We start from the raw sequence: 16,039 nt of genomic DNA on the forward strand, positions 1-16,039 counted from the left end.
CACACACTCACACACACACAGACACACACACACACACACACACTCACACACACTCACACACACAGACACTCACACACACACTCACACACACTCACTCACACACACACAGATGAAGAGGAGTTGCTAGAAAGGAGGAGTAAATGTCATATTAGAAAAAAATGTGGGGTTAGAGAGATGGCTCTAAGTTAAGAGCACCGACTGCTTTCAGAGGTCCTGAGTTCAATTCCCAGAAAACATACAGTGGCTCACAACCATCTATAACGGGATCTGATTGCCCTCTTCTGGGGCTACAGTGTACATATACACTGTATATACATAAAATAAATAAATAAATCTAAAAAGGAGAATAAGAAGGAAGAGGAGGAAGAAATTACATACACACACACACACACATGCATACATACATACATACATACATACATACAGCCAAGTATGGTGGAGCACACACTTAACCCTAGCACCTGGGAGGTAGAGGGCAGACAGAGTCTGTGAGTCTGTGCATCTGAGGCTTGTCTTGTTTACAGAGTGAGTTCCAGAACAGCCAGAGCTACATTGTGAGACCATGTCTCAAAAAAACCTTTAAAAAAGGTGAAAAAGGCAAGAAGACACAAATCCAGTCCCAGCTGCACTCAGAAGTCCCTCTCCTGGCTGCCCCTTCCTCCTGGTCCTCTCTATGGGGCCCATGCAATGTGACATGAGAGGAACTCTCTCACTTGTTCTCAGACTTTGCTCATGAGCATGCCCCCAGGCTCCCTTCTGTCCACAAGCTCAGCCCCAGTCTGCTGACAGCTGGCTTGTTTTCTCCAACAATGGGCGTACTTGGCATCCTACCATACTTGCAAAGTGTCTCTCAAAAGTTGACAGCAGCATCTCTCAAAACATGCTTTGCCTTGACTGGGAATCCTGCCCTACAAGTCTTTTAGGAGATCTACTTTATAGACAAAGACCCTTTTTCTAGGGTCTAGCCAAGGTCACTACCAGTCAGTAGGAGCCAAGGGCCAATGCTGTCTCCAGAGGTCCCCTGTCATGAAATCATCCCATGGGCTAAGCTGGCTCCCAAGTTCAAGTTACAGAATCAGAGCCAGAGAGCACTTCTACAGTTTGCCTGCCTGAGGGACTTCTCAAGGACCAAACTGTGGGCAACAATTTAGGATGAGAGAGGAAACCAACCATCCTTCCTTCCTTCCTTCCTTCCTTCCTTCCTTCCTTCCTTCCTTCCTTCCTTCCTTCCCCATAGGTTCCACTGAAGCCTCAGATGACCCGACATAGGAAGCAAACAGTGCCTGTGGCAGGTGCTGCAGACCTGGAGCTGTAAAAACAACAGTGGGTTCTTCCCCATCAGGGTCACTTCCACACACAGGCAACTGTTTGAGCACCTGTCACAGATATAGCTGCAGCAGGCCCATGGGAGGCAGGTGCTCAATGCTGGAGTACGGGTGTATTTCTACTCTCTCTGTGCTGGCTGAGGGCTGGAAACTAACTTCCAAGAAACCAGAAGTTTGCAGGACACATCTCTTGTGTTTCCTGAAGTTCTTTAGATAAAACAAAACAAAACTCCAAACAATATAGACACTAAGTGTTAATTTTTTTTTTTTGAGAGAGAGAGAGAGAGAGACAGACAGACAGACAGGGTTTCTCTGTGTAGCCCTGGATGTCCTGGAGCTCAATCTGCAGACCAGGCTGGCCTCGAACTCACCAAGATCTGCCTCCCTCATTCTGGGATGAAGGCAGGTGCCACCATCACCTATAGAAGATTTTAGGCTCAGAATTACCTGGGGTGAAGCCTGGAGATAGATGAAGCCGTGTAACAAGAGCCGGTTTGCAAACTCCTGCAGGAGAAAGGAGTGCCAGTCCTGGTAGATGTGCCACTCGACGTCACTGAGGGAGCCATTTTCAAATAGATTCTTTGCAAAGATATACCTGGTTGGAATTGTTGAGTGGGAGGTTGGGGTGGAGGAAGAAAGTCAGGAGTGGGAGAAAAGCAGAAAAATCAGTAACTGGCTTGTTTCATGCTTATCCAAACCACTTAACCATTCTAGCTCTTATTAGCCATTAAAAATAACCTGATTAAAAAAAAATATCGCCCCCCCAACCCTATTTCTACCTGCCCCCTTCCCCCTTGCCACCTGCAGTCATTGAGAGAGCTGGCCTCAAGGTCATCAGAGCAGGAGAGTTAGCCCTGCACCTTGCCTGACCAACACAGTGGAGCTGGCCTGATGGGTGTGAGCTGCTCAGCTGTCCCAGGCCCTCGCCAGCTGCAGCACCTGGGAGAATGAGCCCCGAGCCCAACTGGGCAGCACAGTGGAGCTGGCTCTGGAGGTGTGGGTGGGGGCATAACAGGAGAGCTAACCCTGCCTCCTGCTGATGGCAGTATTGGGTGGCCTAGCTGGAGCAGGGCTGGAGAGCTCACCCTGGAAGTGCAGATATGGAAGAGCCAGCAGGCTGACCTGCTCAGCTACCACCTATGACCAGATTCTGGGATTTGAGTTGGCCCACCCCATTATCTGTTGGAGTGCATGAAAGGGCCAGTCCTGCAGATCCAAGGCTGCAGGGTCGCCATGACACAGGGCAGCAACAGGATAACCAGGAGGAACCCCAGTGAGGAGCCAATATTGATGGTATGCTAGCAGCCAGAAACCTCAAACCAGACTCACTGCAATGAACACTTACAATGAAGATGTATGAACAGAGAGGTATATTGTGGGATACACTGTGGCACAGTACAGCTTCCACGATGTTTTCTATGCTTTGTTTTATTTATTTATTTTTTTGTTTGTGAGTTTATTTTCTTTTGGGAGGTGTCTTAGTCAGGGTTTCTATTCCTGCACAAACATCATGACCAAGAAGCAAGTTGGGGAGGAAAGGGTTTATTTGGCTTACACTTCCATGCTGCTGTTCATCACCAAAGAAGTCAGGACTGGAACTCAAGCAGGTCAGAAAGCAGGAGCTGATGCAGAGGCCATGGAGGAATGTTCTTTATTGGCTTGCCTCCCCTGGCTTGCTCAGCCTGCTCTCTTATAGAACCCAAGACTACCAGCCCAGAGATGGTCCCACCCACAAGGGGCCTTTCCCCCTTGATCACTAATTGAGAAAATGCCTTACAGTTGGATCTCATGGAGGCATTTCCTCAACTGAAGGTCCTTTCTCTGTGATAACTCCAGCTGTGTCAAGTTGACACAAAACTAACCAGTACAGGAGGGGAGGTTGCAAGTGTGGAGGGCAGATACTATGGGACGGGGAGATAGGTGGACTGAGATGCACGATGTGAAACTCACAAAGAATCAATACAAAGTTTAAAAACTGTATTTTTATTATTTATGTGTGCGTGTATGTTTCTGTGTGGGTTTGTGTAAGTACAAGTTGGTGCTTGTGGAGGCCAGAAGAAGACATTGGATTCACTGGGCTAGACTTACAGGCAGCTGTGAGCCATTTGATGTGGGTGTGGGGAATGAACTTTGGCTCCTCTAGAAGAGAAGCAAATGCTCTTAGCTGCTGGACTGTCTTTCCAGCCCTGGAAATCTGAATTCCCAGTCTACAGCTCCCATCCTGCTCAGCCCTGTAATGAGAAACAGCATCTACACAGGCCGTGCTAGGGCCTACACACGGAGCAACCCACTACAAGGAGAGGGACTCTATAAAGGGAAGCTGGCCAAGACACATGGCATGTGCATGGGAACCTGAGCCTTTGAGATTTCCTCATTACTACAGCAAGACTCCAAGCAAAACCCAAGTAAACGTAGGCTAAAGCCACCCTTCCATACTGCACTTCAGAGTGAGGCTGCGGAGTCTTCGGCTGCTGAGCCATGCTGCTTTGTTGCTGAAAAGCAAGGGTGTCAGCTCTGGAGCTGACTTCAGTAGGACCAGGAGAGCAACCTCCTCTCCGGAGCGTGCAGGAACCTAGCTTCCTCTGCTGAGCTTCCAATCCAATCAAACAGGGCTAATGCTGAATATCAAACTAACTTCCTTCTTTGCTTACTTCCACAAGAAAAGGAGGATCTGGTCAATTGAGAGGTCAGAACTGTATAAACCATGGCTTTAAAGGGGTCAATTCTGCTGTTAAAGCTTGATACAAAACACATTTATATCTGCAATAATGAACTCCAGGTCTAAGGCAATGGTCAGCAACTGGCCACTTCTGAAAAACATGAAAACCAAACTGCTGTGTGACTGGCTCAGGGAAGTGCAAACTGCAAAGCTGTGTCTCTTTTAAGAGAGTGGCTTTTGTTAAATGACTCTGTAGAGTCTGATCCTCGTTGCAGCTTCCACAGGCCATGTTGCCTTGGGAAGATACCTGCCTCTCAACACATGGCAGACATGACTGAGATCTACTTGTGAGATGCTCAGGACGGTGATTGCCACTCAGTAGCCGATAGCTCTAAGCCATCTGAACTGTTTCTCTGAGGCCACAAAGAAGCTAATTTTCAAACTCCAAAAGTGAACTTGCCCAGACTAGAATGTTTTAGCTAAAGCTCACTGAAGGCGACAAGAATTGGAAAGTGCTGCCAACTTCTCCACAGACAACTGAAGATGAAAGTTACATCTTACAAATAAAAATGACTAAGCCTATAAAAGGGGCCTTTACCTCTCCTGAGGCAGGCACTTCCCCTGTTTCTCCATAGCTGCTGGTGGCGGGCAGAAGGTGGGGGTAAAGAGAGGGGGTTGCGGAATTGCAGGCAGAACAGGGCTGAAGGACCCAGCAATCCAGAGCTTTGTTCTAAAGCCACACTGATGTTTTTGTTCATTCAATCAGAAAGCTTCCCTTTCTTCTTCCCTGCAATCACACACACACACACACACACACACACACACACACACTTGTGAGTACATATGTCGTCCTTGCTGTAGTAGCCTTCTCACGGAGCAGGGACTGGGGCCGAGTGCAGGAGACAGTCAGTAAACCTACACTAACCCAACACAGGAAGGAATGACACTTTCTCCCTTTGACACTGGGAGCAACTCATGCCCTGGGCACAAAAGGGAAAACTGAATACATTTTTAAAGGAGTATAAATGTTCTTGAGATTAGAATTTGTACCTGGTTATACTTTCTGCCTGAAAATATCCCCCTTTAACTAAAGAAAGCCGCTTTGCTGGGGTAATGGCACAAAGTATGACCAACTGCCCTCTTCTTTATAAGGAAATGTTAAGATCCTTTTTTTTTTTTTTTTTTTAAATGGTTTTTTGAGACAGGGTTTCTCTGTGTAGCTTTGGCTGCCCTGGAACTCATTCTGTAGAGCAGGTTGGCCTCGAACTCACAAAGGGTTAAAGACATGAGCCACTAGTGCCCTGCTTGACCCAAGTAGTTATTAACAACAACAGGCATAGTGGCACATATGGAAATCCCAATTCCCAGAAGGCAGAGGTGGGAGGATCACCTATGAGAACAAGGCCAGCCTGGTTGACAATGAGTTCCAGGACAGCCAGGGCTACAGCTGAAACCCTGTTTTAAGTAAGCAGCAAAGCACTAAAAAAGCATGTCTATTTTGCTCTGAGAGGACGCTCACAAGCCAGCCACACAGACAGTTTACAATGACTAGTGAGCCAACATCAGGGACTCTGCAAAGAAAAACCACACGTCTGTGAGCACAGTGTCTGTGGTTGGCAGTGTCTGGTGTCTTACCTGTCACTGTACACAGACCTCTCAAAGACCCGCACAGACTTCTCTGCCTGCAGGACTCTCCCTGGGATGGGCTCCAGCTGCACCTTCAGACGGCTCATGAAGGAAAGGGTCTGGAATGTGTAGGACCATCGTGCTGGCTCCTGGTACATCATTTCTAGCAAGTTTCCAAGACGTTTGGAAGTGCCATCCTATGGGCGAGTACAGACAAGGAGAATTTTGTAGAAGGTGAATTATTTCACAGCATACCCCACCCTCTGCCCTTCCTCAAGAAAGTTCAATGCTTGATGTGAAAAATAACCATAGATACCTCCCTCCACTGAAAACATGAAGAGGGAGATGACTCCCCAGCTCAGTTTAAACAATGTAAGGAGGAAGAAGACTGTTCATCCTTGTATGATAAGAATCTGATAGAGGGAGATGACACACCACATCACTGGAACAGGAAAGAGCAAAGCAGAATTCACACACTCACAGAACTCACACACACACAGAGTCCTGGGTTCGTAGAGTCTGTTTGTAGGCAGTTACCTACAATTCTCCTCTGAATCAAATCCTACCTTACAATGTTGACTTTCAAATTCCATTTGTGGTTAATTCTCAAACTTCAAGGAAGATACGAAAGAAAACAACTGTTTATTTGAGAGTCTAAATAACCAATAAATTAAACAGACTTCTGTGTTTTATGGAAGGGTCATACTTTGTTCAAACAAAGTCCGGTTCCTTCTTTATTCTAGGAATCATGAAATGCAATTTGAAGTCTCATTGACTCTGAATGTATGGGTGGGAACAAGTACTGAACACTCATGGGCCCAGGTTTATTTTCTAGGCTCAGTCAATGCAAAAGAAAAATGTAAGCAAAGCACTTTGTATCTTCCTTCCCTCCCTCCCTCCCTCCCTTCCTTCAACTGTTGCTGACTGGAGACCTATGTGGGTGAAGTACTCCATGGGCTAGGTACTGTAAGGAGTGGAGAAAAAGGAAGTATACTTCAGACTTATGTCATTTGAACTGTATGTCATTTGAACTTCCAAACAGCTTCCTGAGTGAGCACTATTAAAACCATTTTTACAGAGGGGCAAATGCACTGAGAGGCTAAGTAACTTACCTGTTTAAGGTTGCCTGGGGAGTAAACAGAGAATAGGGCTCACACTGGGCTTCCTCTAACCTCTTCATTCTAATGCCTCTCCTATACAGACGAAGAAGAGGCAGTAACTGTGCTTAAGGACTTCACAATGAGGATGATTAAGAGCAGCACATAAGGCCAAGCGTGTGACAAATGTTCAGCCATTCATGCTGTAAAGCACTGAAAGAAGTTTCTAGCAAAGAGTATCATTAACTTTGGAAGTAAATGATGAGCAGTCTTCACAGAAAATGCAAACACTGTCCAAACTTGTCAACAAAGAGACAGTAAGTGGCTATAAAATATAAGGGCTGGGGAGATGGCTCAGTGGCTAAGTATTCGTCACTTGAATGTAAAGAGCCAAGGTCAAGTAAAGAGCCAAGTTCAAATCCCCAGAATCCATATAAACCTGGGCACAGTCAGGCATATTATCTTCAGTGCTCCTACAGCAAGATGGGAGACTTGAGACTCACTGGAAGCTCCTGGGCCAGTTAGCCTGGTGCTCACTGCAGCAGTGAACAAGACTGTCTTCAACAAGATGGAGGCGAAGGTCTACACCCAAGGTTGTCCTGTCATCTTTTGTTTTTGACAGCCTGTTCTTATTCTACCAGTAAGGCAATATCTTGGCTCTTGCTGAGATACTTAAGATATTTATGGGTTTTTTAACATATTAATCTTTTTTAAAGATGTATTTATATATTATATGTAAGTACACTGTAGCTGTCTTCAGACACTCCAGAAGAGGGCGTCAGATCTCATTACAGGTGGTTGTGAGCCACCATGTGGTTGCTGGGATTTGAACTCAGGACCTTTGGAAGAGCAGTCAGTGCTCTTAACCGCTGAGCCATCTCGCCAGTGGATATTTATGTTTTTGTTTTCTGTTTTCCTATTCTGGGTAATAGTTCTCTCAGCATAGATACTGACCTTTGTTCCTTTTCAGTTTCTCTCTCTCTCTCTCTTTCTGTCTCTCTCTCTTGTATGTATATACATATATGTATATAATTTCATATATAGTTTTATATATTTTATAGTATATATAAATATATTTTAAAAATTGAGTGTGTATATGTGTAGCTATGTTTGTGTGTGTGTTTGTACACATACCTCCTCCCCACATACACATAATTTAAAATAATAAAAATACATCTTTAAAATAAAGGAAGAAAGAAAGAAAGAAAAAAGAAGGAAGAACAGGCATGGTCTTACTGTATCAAGAAAAAGAACGAATAGATACAAGTCTCTCCCCCTTTAATTCCAATTAAGTATTGAAGACACCACTAAGACTTAAAATGGAAATAAAGCAGTATTTAAATCTACAAATGTAGAGCAATACCAATTAAAATACAAGGGAAATGACAAGGAAAGACATACGGAATAGAACAAAAAAAATTTCACAAATGTTAATATTCGTCTTCAGTTAACAGAAAGAGTAGACCCCCAAGATGAGAATTCAGAGGGAACGAATTTTCTCATGTATTTTTTATTTATTAATTTTTATGTGCATTGGTATTTTGCTGCATGTATGCCTGTGTGAGGGTCCCAGATCCTCTGGAACTGGAGATGTAGACAGTTGTGAGCCATATGGGCACCTGAAATTGAATTAGGGTCCTCTGGAAGAGCAGCCCAGTGCTAAACCACTAAGCCATCTACCTCCCCAGCTCCATTCTCTCCCGTCCCCCATGTATTTGAACCTGGGCTACCTCCTCAATGATAACTAAACTAAACTTAAGACATTCCCATTTTCCTTACAAGTCTTAAATCGATTCTGTCCTGCAAACAGCAGCATCTTATCACAGATGAATCACCTCAAACTGTATATATAAAATATTCTTCTAAAAAGTTGACATAGCCAGGTGTGCTGGTACATACCTTCAATCCTACGCATGCAAGACTGAAGCAGAAGGAGCCATGTGAGTTTGAGGCCAGCCAGGGTTACCGAATTCCAGACCAGCCTGGTCTACATAGTGAGAGCCTGCCTTTAAGAAGAAAAGCAGCATCAGCCATGATTATCTCATGGTGAAAGGGGTGCTAAGAAGATTTATGGAGAAAACTGAACATTACTGTTGATAACAAGTGGGCACTCTAGTAGGGGACGTCCTTCCAGGCTCTAGAGAAGAAGTAACAGAGGTCTGAGTGCTGACATTAGAGGGTGCGACCCAAGGGTAGAAGAGAACAGTGAGCATCCTCCTTCAAGCTCTGCTCAAAGCAAGCAGGAGGATAGAGGTTATTCATGAAAACTGGAAAACTCTTCTAATTGATTCCAGGTAGAGGCAACTACTATTGTCTAAAAGTCTGAGCAAAGGATTCCATATAAGAGTTGAGTCATACTAGTCAAACACAATCAAGTGCGTTATCAACACAGTGATAGGAGTTTGAGAAGATGAGGCTGAGCATCAGTAACAATGCAGTGCACATCCACTTAGGAGTGAGATGACGGAGAGCACCCCAGGACAATCAGACAACCGACTGTTTAATGAGGACAGTGGCTGGAGAGGTGGCTCAGCAGTCAACAGCATTTGTTGTTCTTCCAGTAGACCCAGGTCTTACTCCTAGCATCCCTATGGCAGCTCACAACCATCACTAACTTCGGTTCTAGAGGATCTAATGATCTCTTCTGGCCAAAATAAATTAAAAAATATAGAGGCGATGGAAATGGATTAGTGGGTCAAACTGTTTGATGGGCAAACACGAGAACCTGAGTTCAGACCCTCAATCCCCAGGTAAAAAGTTGGGCAAGGCTGCATGTGAGCTAGTACCTCAGCACTTGAGGAGGAGACAAGAGGATCACCCGGGAGATGGCCTCCAGCCTAGCTCCAGGCTCATTGAGAGGTTCTGTCTTAGGAGAGTAAGGTGGAGAATCAAAGAACCAGACACCTGGTGACCTCTCCATCCACGTGCACAGGGAAGCACACACCACACACACACACACACGTACACACACACATACACACACACACACACACACACATACACACACACATACACACAAACACACACACCACACACACACGTACACACACACCACACACATACGTACACACAAACACACACACCACACACACACACACACGTACACACACACATTCGAGTCTTACGACTTTTAAAATTCACATATAGCAGAAAGAAATATAGAAGGATGTTTTTAAAATCTTGAGCTACTTATAGGAGGCATAAAAACCAGGGCCTCCAGGAGCTGCTGCCAAGCATGCCAGCCTTAGTTTATCCCAAGCACCTATATGTTGGGAGGAGAGAACTGACTCCTGACAGCTGTTCTCTGATCCCTTAACCCTTGAGATTTACCTATAGTGTATGTGTGGCATATTTATCTACCCCACCATGTGTGTGTGTGTGTGCATGTGTGTGTGTGTGTGGCATATTTATCTATCCCACCATACTCTCTCACCCCTCTCCCCAACAAAAAGAAAGAAAAGAAGAACAAAAGGCAGGCCGAGGAAATGGCTAAATTGGTAAAATGTCTGCTTTCTAAGGGTGAGGACTGAGTGGATTCCCAGAACCCATATAAAGAAGCCAGGGTGTAGTGGCCCATGACACAATCCTGGTGCTTAGGAAGTGAAAGCAGGAAGACCAAAAGCTCAAGATAGCCTAGGCTACAAAAGACCCTGTCTCAAAAAAAAAAAAAAAAAAAAAAAAAAAAAAAAAAAAAAAAAAAAAAAACCAACAACAAATAAACAGAGGGCTAGAAAGGTGGTTCAGTGGTTAAGGTTTGGAGAACTCAGCTTCGTAACTCTTACGGTGGAGTAACAAAGCTTTTTTGACCATATTTTAAAATGTTACCGCTTGCCTCTGGCATACTCAGAAAAAGATATTATAATTTGTTTCTAATGGAAAATTTTATAAATATACAACTGCATACATACAAGCATATGAACAGATGACTGGAAAAACATATCTCTGATCACATAGCATGCGGTCACACAGGCTGCATCACTGTGGACTGGAGCAGCAACTCTGGCACCAGACCCCACTCTAAGGTGCTCTCCCACACAGAGCACCGGAGAGCCTGGCTGGTCTCTTGGTAAACTGAGTGGAAAAGAATGCACTGAGCAGCACATCACTCACACAGAGTGGCTTCAAAATGGAAAATGGCCCGGAGGAAACCTTGAGGGATGCTGAAGAATTTGATGTGAAGAGAGAAAGCTCTCTCAGTCTCAACTGTACACAGGGGTTGCCGTAACACAAAAAGGCTAAGGCTTGAGGCAGAAGAGCCTGAACCAGTGAGTCCAAGTCACAGGGTCCAATATGGTTCAACACATGGAAGAACGGACCAGTAATTAGTGGCTAAAACAGGACTAGAGCCACTCAACACATGCCCCCAGTAGCTGCAGTTCACCAGGCCAGCAGCACACACTGCCACTCCTTCAGCGACTCTAAGCTTTTTGTCCAACTGAGCCCTCCCCACTCACTTACGTGGTCAGGCTTGAAGCCGAGCCTATGGCCTTGGCAGAGCAGCAGACCCGACGCTGGGGCTGAGGTATGAGTGAGACATGTGGGGCTGGTCCAGCGTGGAAGACCCGACGCTGGGGCTGAGGCATGAGTGAGGCATGTGGGGCTGGTCCAGCGTGGAAGACCCGACGCTGGGGCTGAGGTATGAGTGAGACAGGTGGGGCTGGTCCAGCGTGGAAGAGTCCTGGTACTGACCATGTGCCTTAAAAACCTGAGCTGCTGTCTCTGCATTGACTCAAAGGGCGACCAGATGCTCAGTGAGGCCCCTTCCCACATCTAAGATGTCCTCGTTGACTATTGCTCCTGCCAGCCAGCTTCAATAACAACAATATAAGTACTTAAGGGTAGGAATGACAACATTCATTTTCAAAGCCTGGATGGTTGGGCATGCTTGGGAAACCACAAAGACAGGAGGCAGGCGCTTGTGCAGACATACAGAAGCCACAAAAATCAAAACTAAACATATCCAAACAAGTCATATCCTCTGTGGCCTGCTTTCTAGAATGAAGTTATTTTAAAAAGGAGACAAGCTGGGCTACTTCATGTCTTCGGAGTAAATTAAATTACTCCAATTAGACTGCGTGCATGTCTGCCAACTACCCCCCACAGCTGAAACTTACTTTTTGGGCTCCAGCAGCCTGAATATTCTGCCACGCTGCTATAGGTTCTGTAGCCACCTGCCACTCCGGGTGAGTTTTCATGAGTAACTTCACAAAGGTGGATTTGCCCACAGCTGCAATGCAAATGGCACATGTTGGGATGCTTCCCAAATCCAGGTGAAGGAGGCAGCCACTAACTTCTGCCACAGCCGCCCATCTCATGGGAGCCAGGGCCAGCTTTTCCAGTTTCAAAACTTAGCAGCTGTACAACTCACTGTCGACTTGGTGAAGGCTTGGGCAGCTAACCAGTTGTCACAACAAGCACAATGAGCAGACGTGACCTTAGGATCTAGGCTGCAGTTTTAATGAGCCAACAATCCCAGAGTATGGAGTAACTGTTGAGAATATAACAGAACTTTCAAAAGTAGGCAAAAGGTGGCTATAAAGCTTAGGCTGTGACTGCAGGAATTCCAAGTTGCAGGAAAAACCAATTCTGAGCCTCACTCATTCAACAAACCTAACCAACAGCCATGGAGGGCCAACTTGTGTTTGGGATTGCCAAGCCCTGGTGTATGGGAGTGATAAAGCACTGAATGAATTTTATCCTCAGAAGACTGGGTGATGGAAGGGCACTAACCAAACACACAGGGAGTTACTGATAAATCATGCCGTGCTGAGAATAGAAAACACAGGATGCTTCAGATGCAGCCCAGGGGGCTGGGAAAAGCTCCTTTGAAGAAATGTCTGAGGAAGCCCCAGAGGAAGCCCTGAGCAGTCAGTTAGGCTGAGGGTGGGGGAAAGATAACCCACACGTGGAGCAGCATGGACCTAGGCCAGGAAGAGGCAAGCACGAGAATGGCCGCAGCCCCAGAAGCAGCTGGCAGCGATGTAGTACTGAGTGCGGGAGAAGAGTGGTGAATACTGGGGTGGCCAGGCGGACAGCAGTGCCGTGCAGCGCCACAGGGACTCACAGATTTGACCTCTCTGGGCAGAGGTACATCAGAAGTGATGGTTTTCGGCAGGGAAATGACAAGATTCCTTCTCAGCTTTCTATTTGGTTTTACTCCGTGTATGAGTGTCTTTGCCTGTGTGCATGTGACCCACGCACCACCTGTGCCAGATCCCCTGGTACTGGGGTTCTGGATGACTGGGAGTCGACGTGGGGGTGCTGGGAATTGAACCCATTCCTCTGACTCCTCCTCAGCTTTTAAAGACCGTGCCAAGAGCTATGTAAAAATGGGCCAAAGTGAAAATCAGCACAACAGCAAGTTATTTGTGGCTTAATCGGGGTGATAGCAAGGAGGTGGAACCATCCTAGTCCCACAAGGCTAAGATTATCTATTTCCATTTACAACTCCATCTGGTCCATCTGTCCTAAGCTCCTGGCGGGCAGACCCTTCTGGACATCCCATGCACAGCTCAGAGTCGGTGTATTCCCCAAATAAATGCTATCTGATCCACCAGGTGGAACGTCCCAGCCTCTAGACCCAGAGGATGGTAACACCCACTGTTGTCAGACCTCCAGAGGCCTCAAGGCCTTTTGCCTGTGCTTCTAACTGTTCCTGGTCTGTCCTTTCCCTGTTTGCACCTCCACACTCAGGACCTTCTCCACACTGCACCTGCACTGCATGAGAAGCACAGCTTAAAATCCTGAAAGGACTGCTACACCTCTGTAACCCCAGCACTCAGGAATGCTGGAGAAGTTCATGAATTTGAGGCCAGTGGTGGCTAGACAGTGAATATGAAGCCAGCTTGGATACACAGTAAGACACTGGGAAGGTTTGTATGTGCTTGCGCCAGGGAGTGGCACTATTAGGAGGTGTGGCCTTGATGAAGTAGGTGTTTTCACTGTGGGTGTATGCTTTAACACCCTTGTCCTAGCTGCCTGGAAGCCAGTCTCCCATTAGCAGCCTTTACATGAAGATATAGAACTCTCAGCTCCTCCTGCACCATGCCTGCCTGGTCACTGCCATGTTCCTGCCTTGATGATAATGGACTGGACCTCTGAACCCTCTCCACACCTAGTCAGCTCCTAACTCAACCTTGCAGGGTTTGCTCACATGGCCCTCTTGTGTGAAGCTGTTGCTGACACTGATACCTCTCAACTGGGCTAGCTAATTCTCTCTGATGTTCTAGATACAGCTGCATCACTATAATGACAACTGTTTGTCTATGTCGAGGATGGGGCTTTGCTAGGACAGAAAACCAAACCCAGTAACAAACAAAACATTCATTTCAGTTCCCTCCAAAAAGAGACCAGTCTGAACGTGGTGGTTCGTGCCTCCGACCCCAGCACCTGGGAGGGGAAGGCAGAGTCAGGCATCTCTCTGAGTTGGAGGTTACCTGGTCTACTGAGTTCTGGGCCAGCCAAGGCTATGTACTAAGACCCTCTCTTTCAAAGAGAGAAAGAAAAGGCCTTCGGAGGAGCTCTAAAGCTCCATCTTCTTTATCAGAAGTGTTCCTTCTCGAGTGAGTTCTACCCTCTGCGGGGAAGCAAATGGAACCAAGAAAGAGCGTGAGAGCTCAGGAGCCCCACGTCCCAGCCAGGAGCCCACACAGCAATCTGTGTCCTTCATCATACAGCACCCCACTTCTCAGAGCACAGGAGGACAGTTATGCACAGTCACGCTTTTCTGTCCCACCTCCACCCAACTTTGTGCTTGTTCATCTTGCTCTGCCTCTGTGCTTCCCACACAGAGGAGAGTAAATGTCTTCTCTTCCGTCAAAGCTCCAGGCCAGTGGCTTAATCCTTCCTTTCCCAAATCCGACATCTCACCTTAAGTGTCAGTGACTTCTCTAGTTAGCTCCTAATTCCTACTGCATTGGTGAGTTACCAACTGTCAAACCTGCTTGTGCTGAGTATACCCCAGCTTAAAATATATGGCTTAGGAGGCTAATACCTAGAGGTTAGGTTCAGTAAGTCTGAGAGACAGTTCTTATGCTTAGCATAAAAACTTATTTAAGCAGTTAAAATAGTATTTATTTACTCTGTGTGCCATGGCACAGAGGACAAAGGACAACTTGTAGAAGTGTCTCTCCTTACACCATTTAATCTCTGGGGACAAATTCACGTCCTTGGGTTTGGCAGCAAATACCTTTACCCACCGAGCCATCTTGCCAGTTCCTGGAAAACTAATTCAAGTACTATGAAAAGGCAAGGCATTGTGGCTATGCCTACAAGCTCTACAACTGGGAGGTCAAGAGGAGAGCAGAACTATGGAACGCTGGACAACAGGCTGGGCTACACAGTGTGCTGCAAGATAGCCCAGCTTCACAGTGAGACTGTCCCAAACAGTGAATAAATAAAACAAAGAGATGAAGGCAGCGCTCTGCTGACTGTTAGACCTGCTTGCATCTTTCAAAGTGGAAGCTGAAGGGGTCTGCAGGTTTAGGACAGTCATTCCACAAGCTAGATGCCGTCCTGTTGTAGTTGTTTGCCTTTGCAAGCCATGGCTTTTCCTTTGCACAAACTTTTCTATAAACTGTATGCTTGATATAGCTAACTATACTGCAATGTGGTGGTGACAGAAACAGACCTACTGCCCCAGATATCATATTTTCTAAAATGTAATATACTGGCATCTCACAGGATTTTAAAAATATGATTACCTCTGGCATTTTCTATTATTTTTCCTTTTTGGGTGTGTGTGGTTCCTCTGGGTAGCCCTGCTGTCTTGGAACTATTTCCTGTAGACCAAGCTGGCTTTGAACTTAGAAATCTGCCTGTCTCTGCTCCTGAGTGCTGGGGTTAAAGGTAGAATTAAAGTGCCCAGCATTTTCTTTTCCTCAATAAGATGGAAAATGTGAGGGGAAAAGATTCAACTGAAGTCAATTAATGGTAGTAAATATAAACCTGGCATATTAAAAAAATTCTGCCCAAGAACACTGAGTCTTTATGTGAGGAAGTGCACCGGCTGCTGTGTCCATTCACTCGAGAGAAGCCCTTGGAGCTCCTCCTAAGAGGTACTGCAATGAGCTAAGAGCTAAAGCAATGAAGCAGGCTGAGTTGTGCCCTCAAGGGCCTTCTGCAACCTTGAGACTAAGCCCAGGATCATAAAGGTTCTAATCCTGAATAATAAATCAGTCAGAAGTGTGAAAGAAACTTAATACAGTTTGTTTAGTTTCTTCCTTTCTTTTCATGGGAAACTATTTGCAAAAAAGAAAAAAAGGGGCTGGTGAGATGGCTCAGTGGGTAAGAGCACCCGACTGCTCTTCCAAAGGTCCGAAGTTCAAATCCCA

General features: G+C 46.0%; 1 protein-coding gene across 2 annotated transcripts in view; it reads right to left on the reverse strand.

The window, feature by feature from the left end:
* Dguok (deoxyguanosine kinase) overlaps nt 1-16,039 on the reverse strand; it is a 26,405-nt gene that overhangs the window by 5,171 nt on the left and 5,195 nt on the right. Inside the window, exons 2-4 of one of the 2 annotated variants that reach the window (XM_021164892.1) lie at nt 11,822-11,934; nt 5,620-5,807; nt 1,773-1,920 (exon numbers count right to left, since the gene is read on the reverse strand). In XM_021164892.1, the coding sequence (XP_021020551.1) occupies nt 1,773-1,920; nt 5,620-5,807; nt 11,822-11,934 (449 nt within the window). The remainder of the gene's footprint in view (nt 1-1,772; nt 1,921-5,619; nt 5,808-11,821; nt 11,935-16,039) is intronic. The other variant, XM_029478719.1, reaches the window with a different exon arrangement.

The sequence above is a fragment of the Mus caroli genome, chromosome 6, assembly GCF_900094665.2.
Source record: "Mus caroli chromosome 6, CAROLI_EIJ_v1.1, whole genome shotgun sequence".
Lineage (NCBI taxonomy): Eukaryota > Metazoa > Chordata > Mammalia > Rodentia > Muridae > Mus > Mus caroli.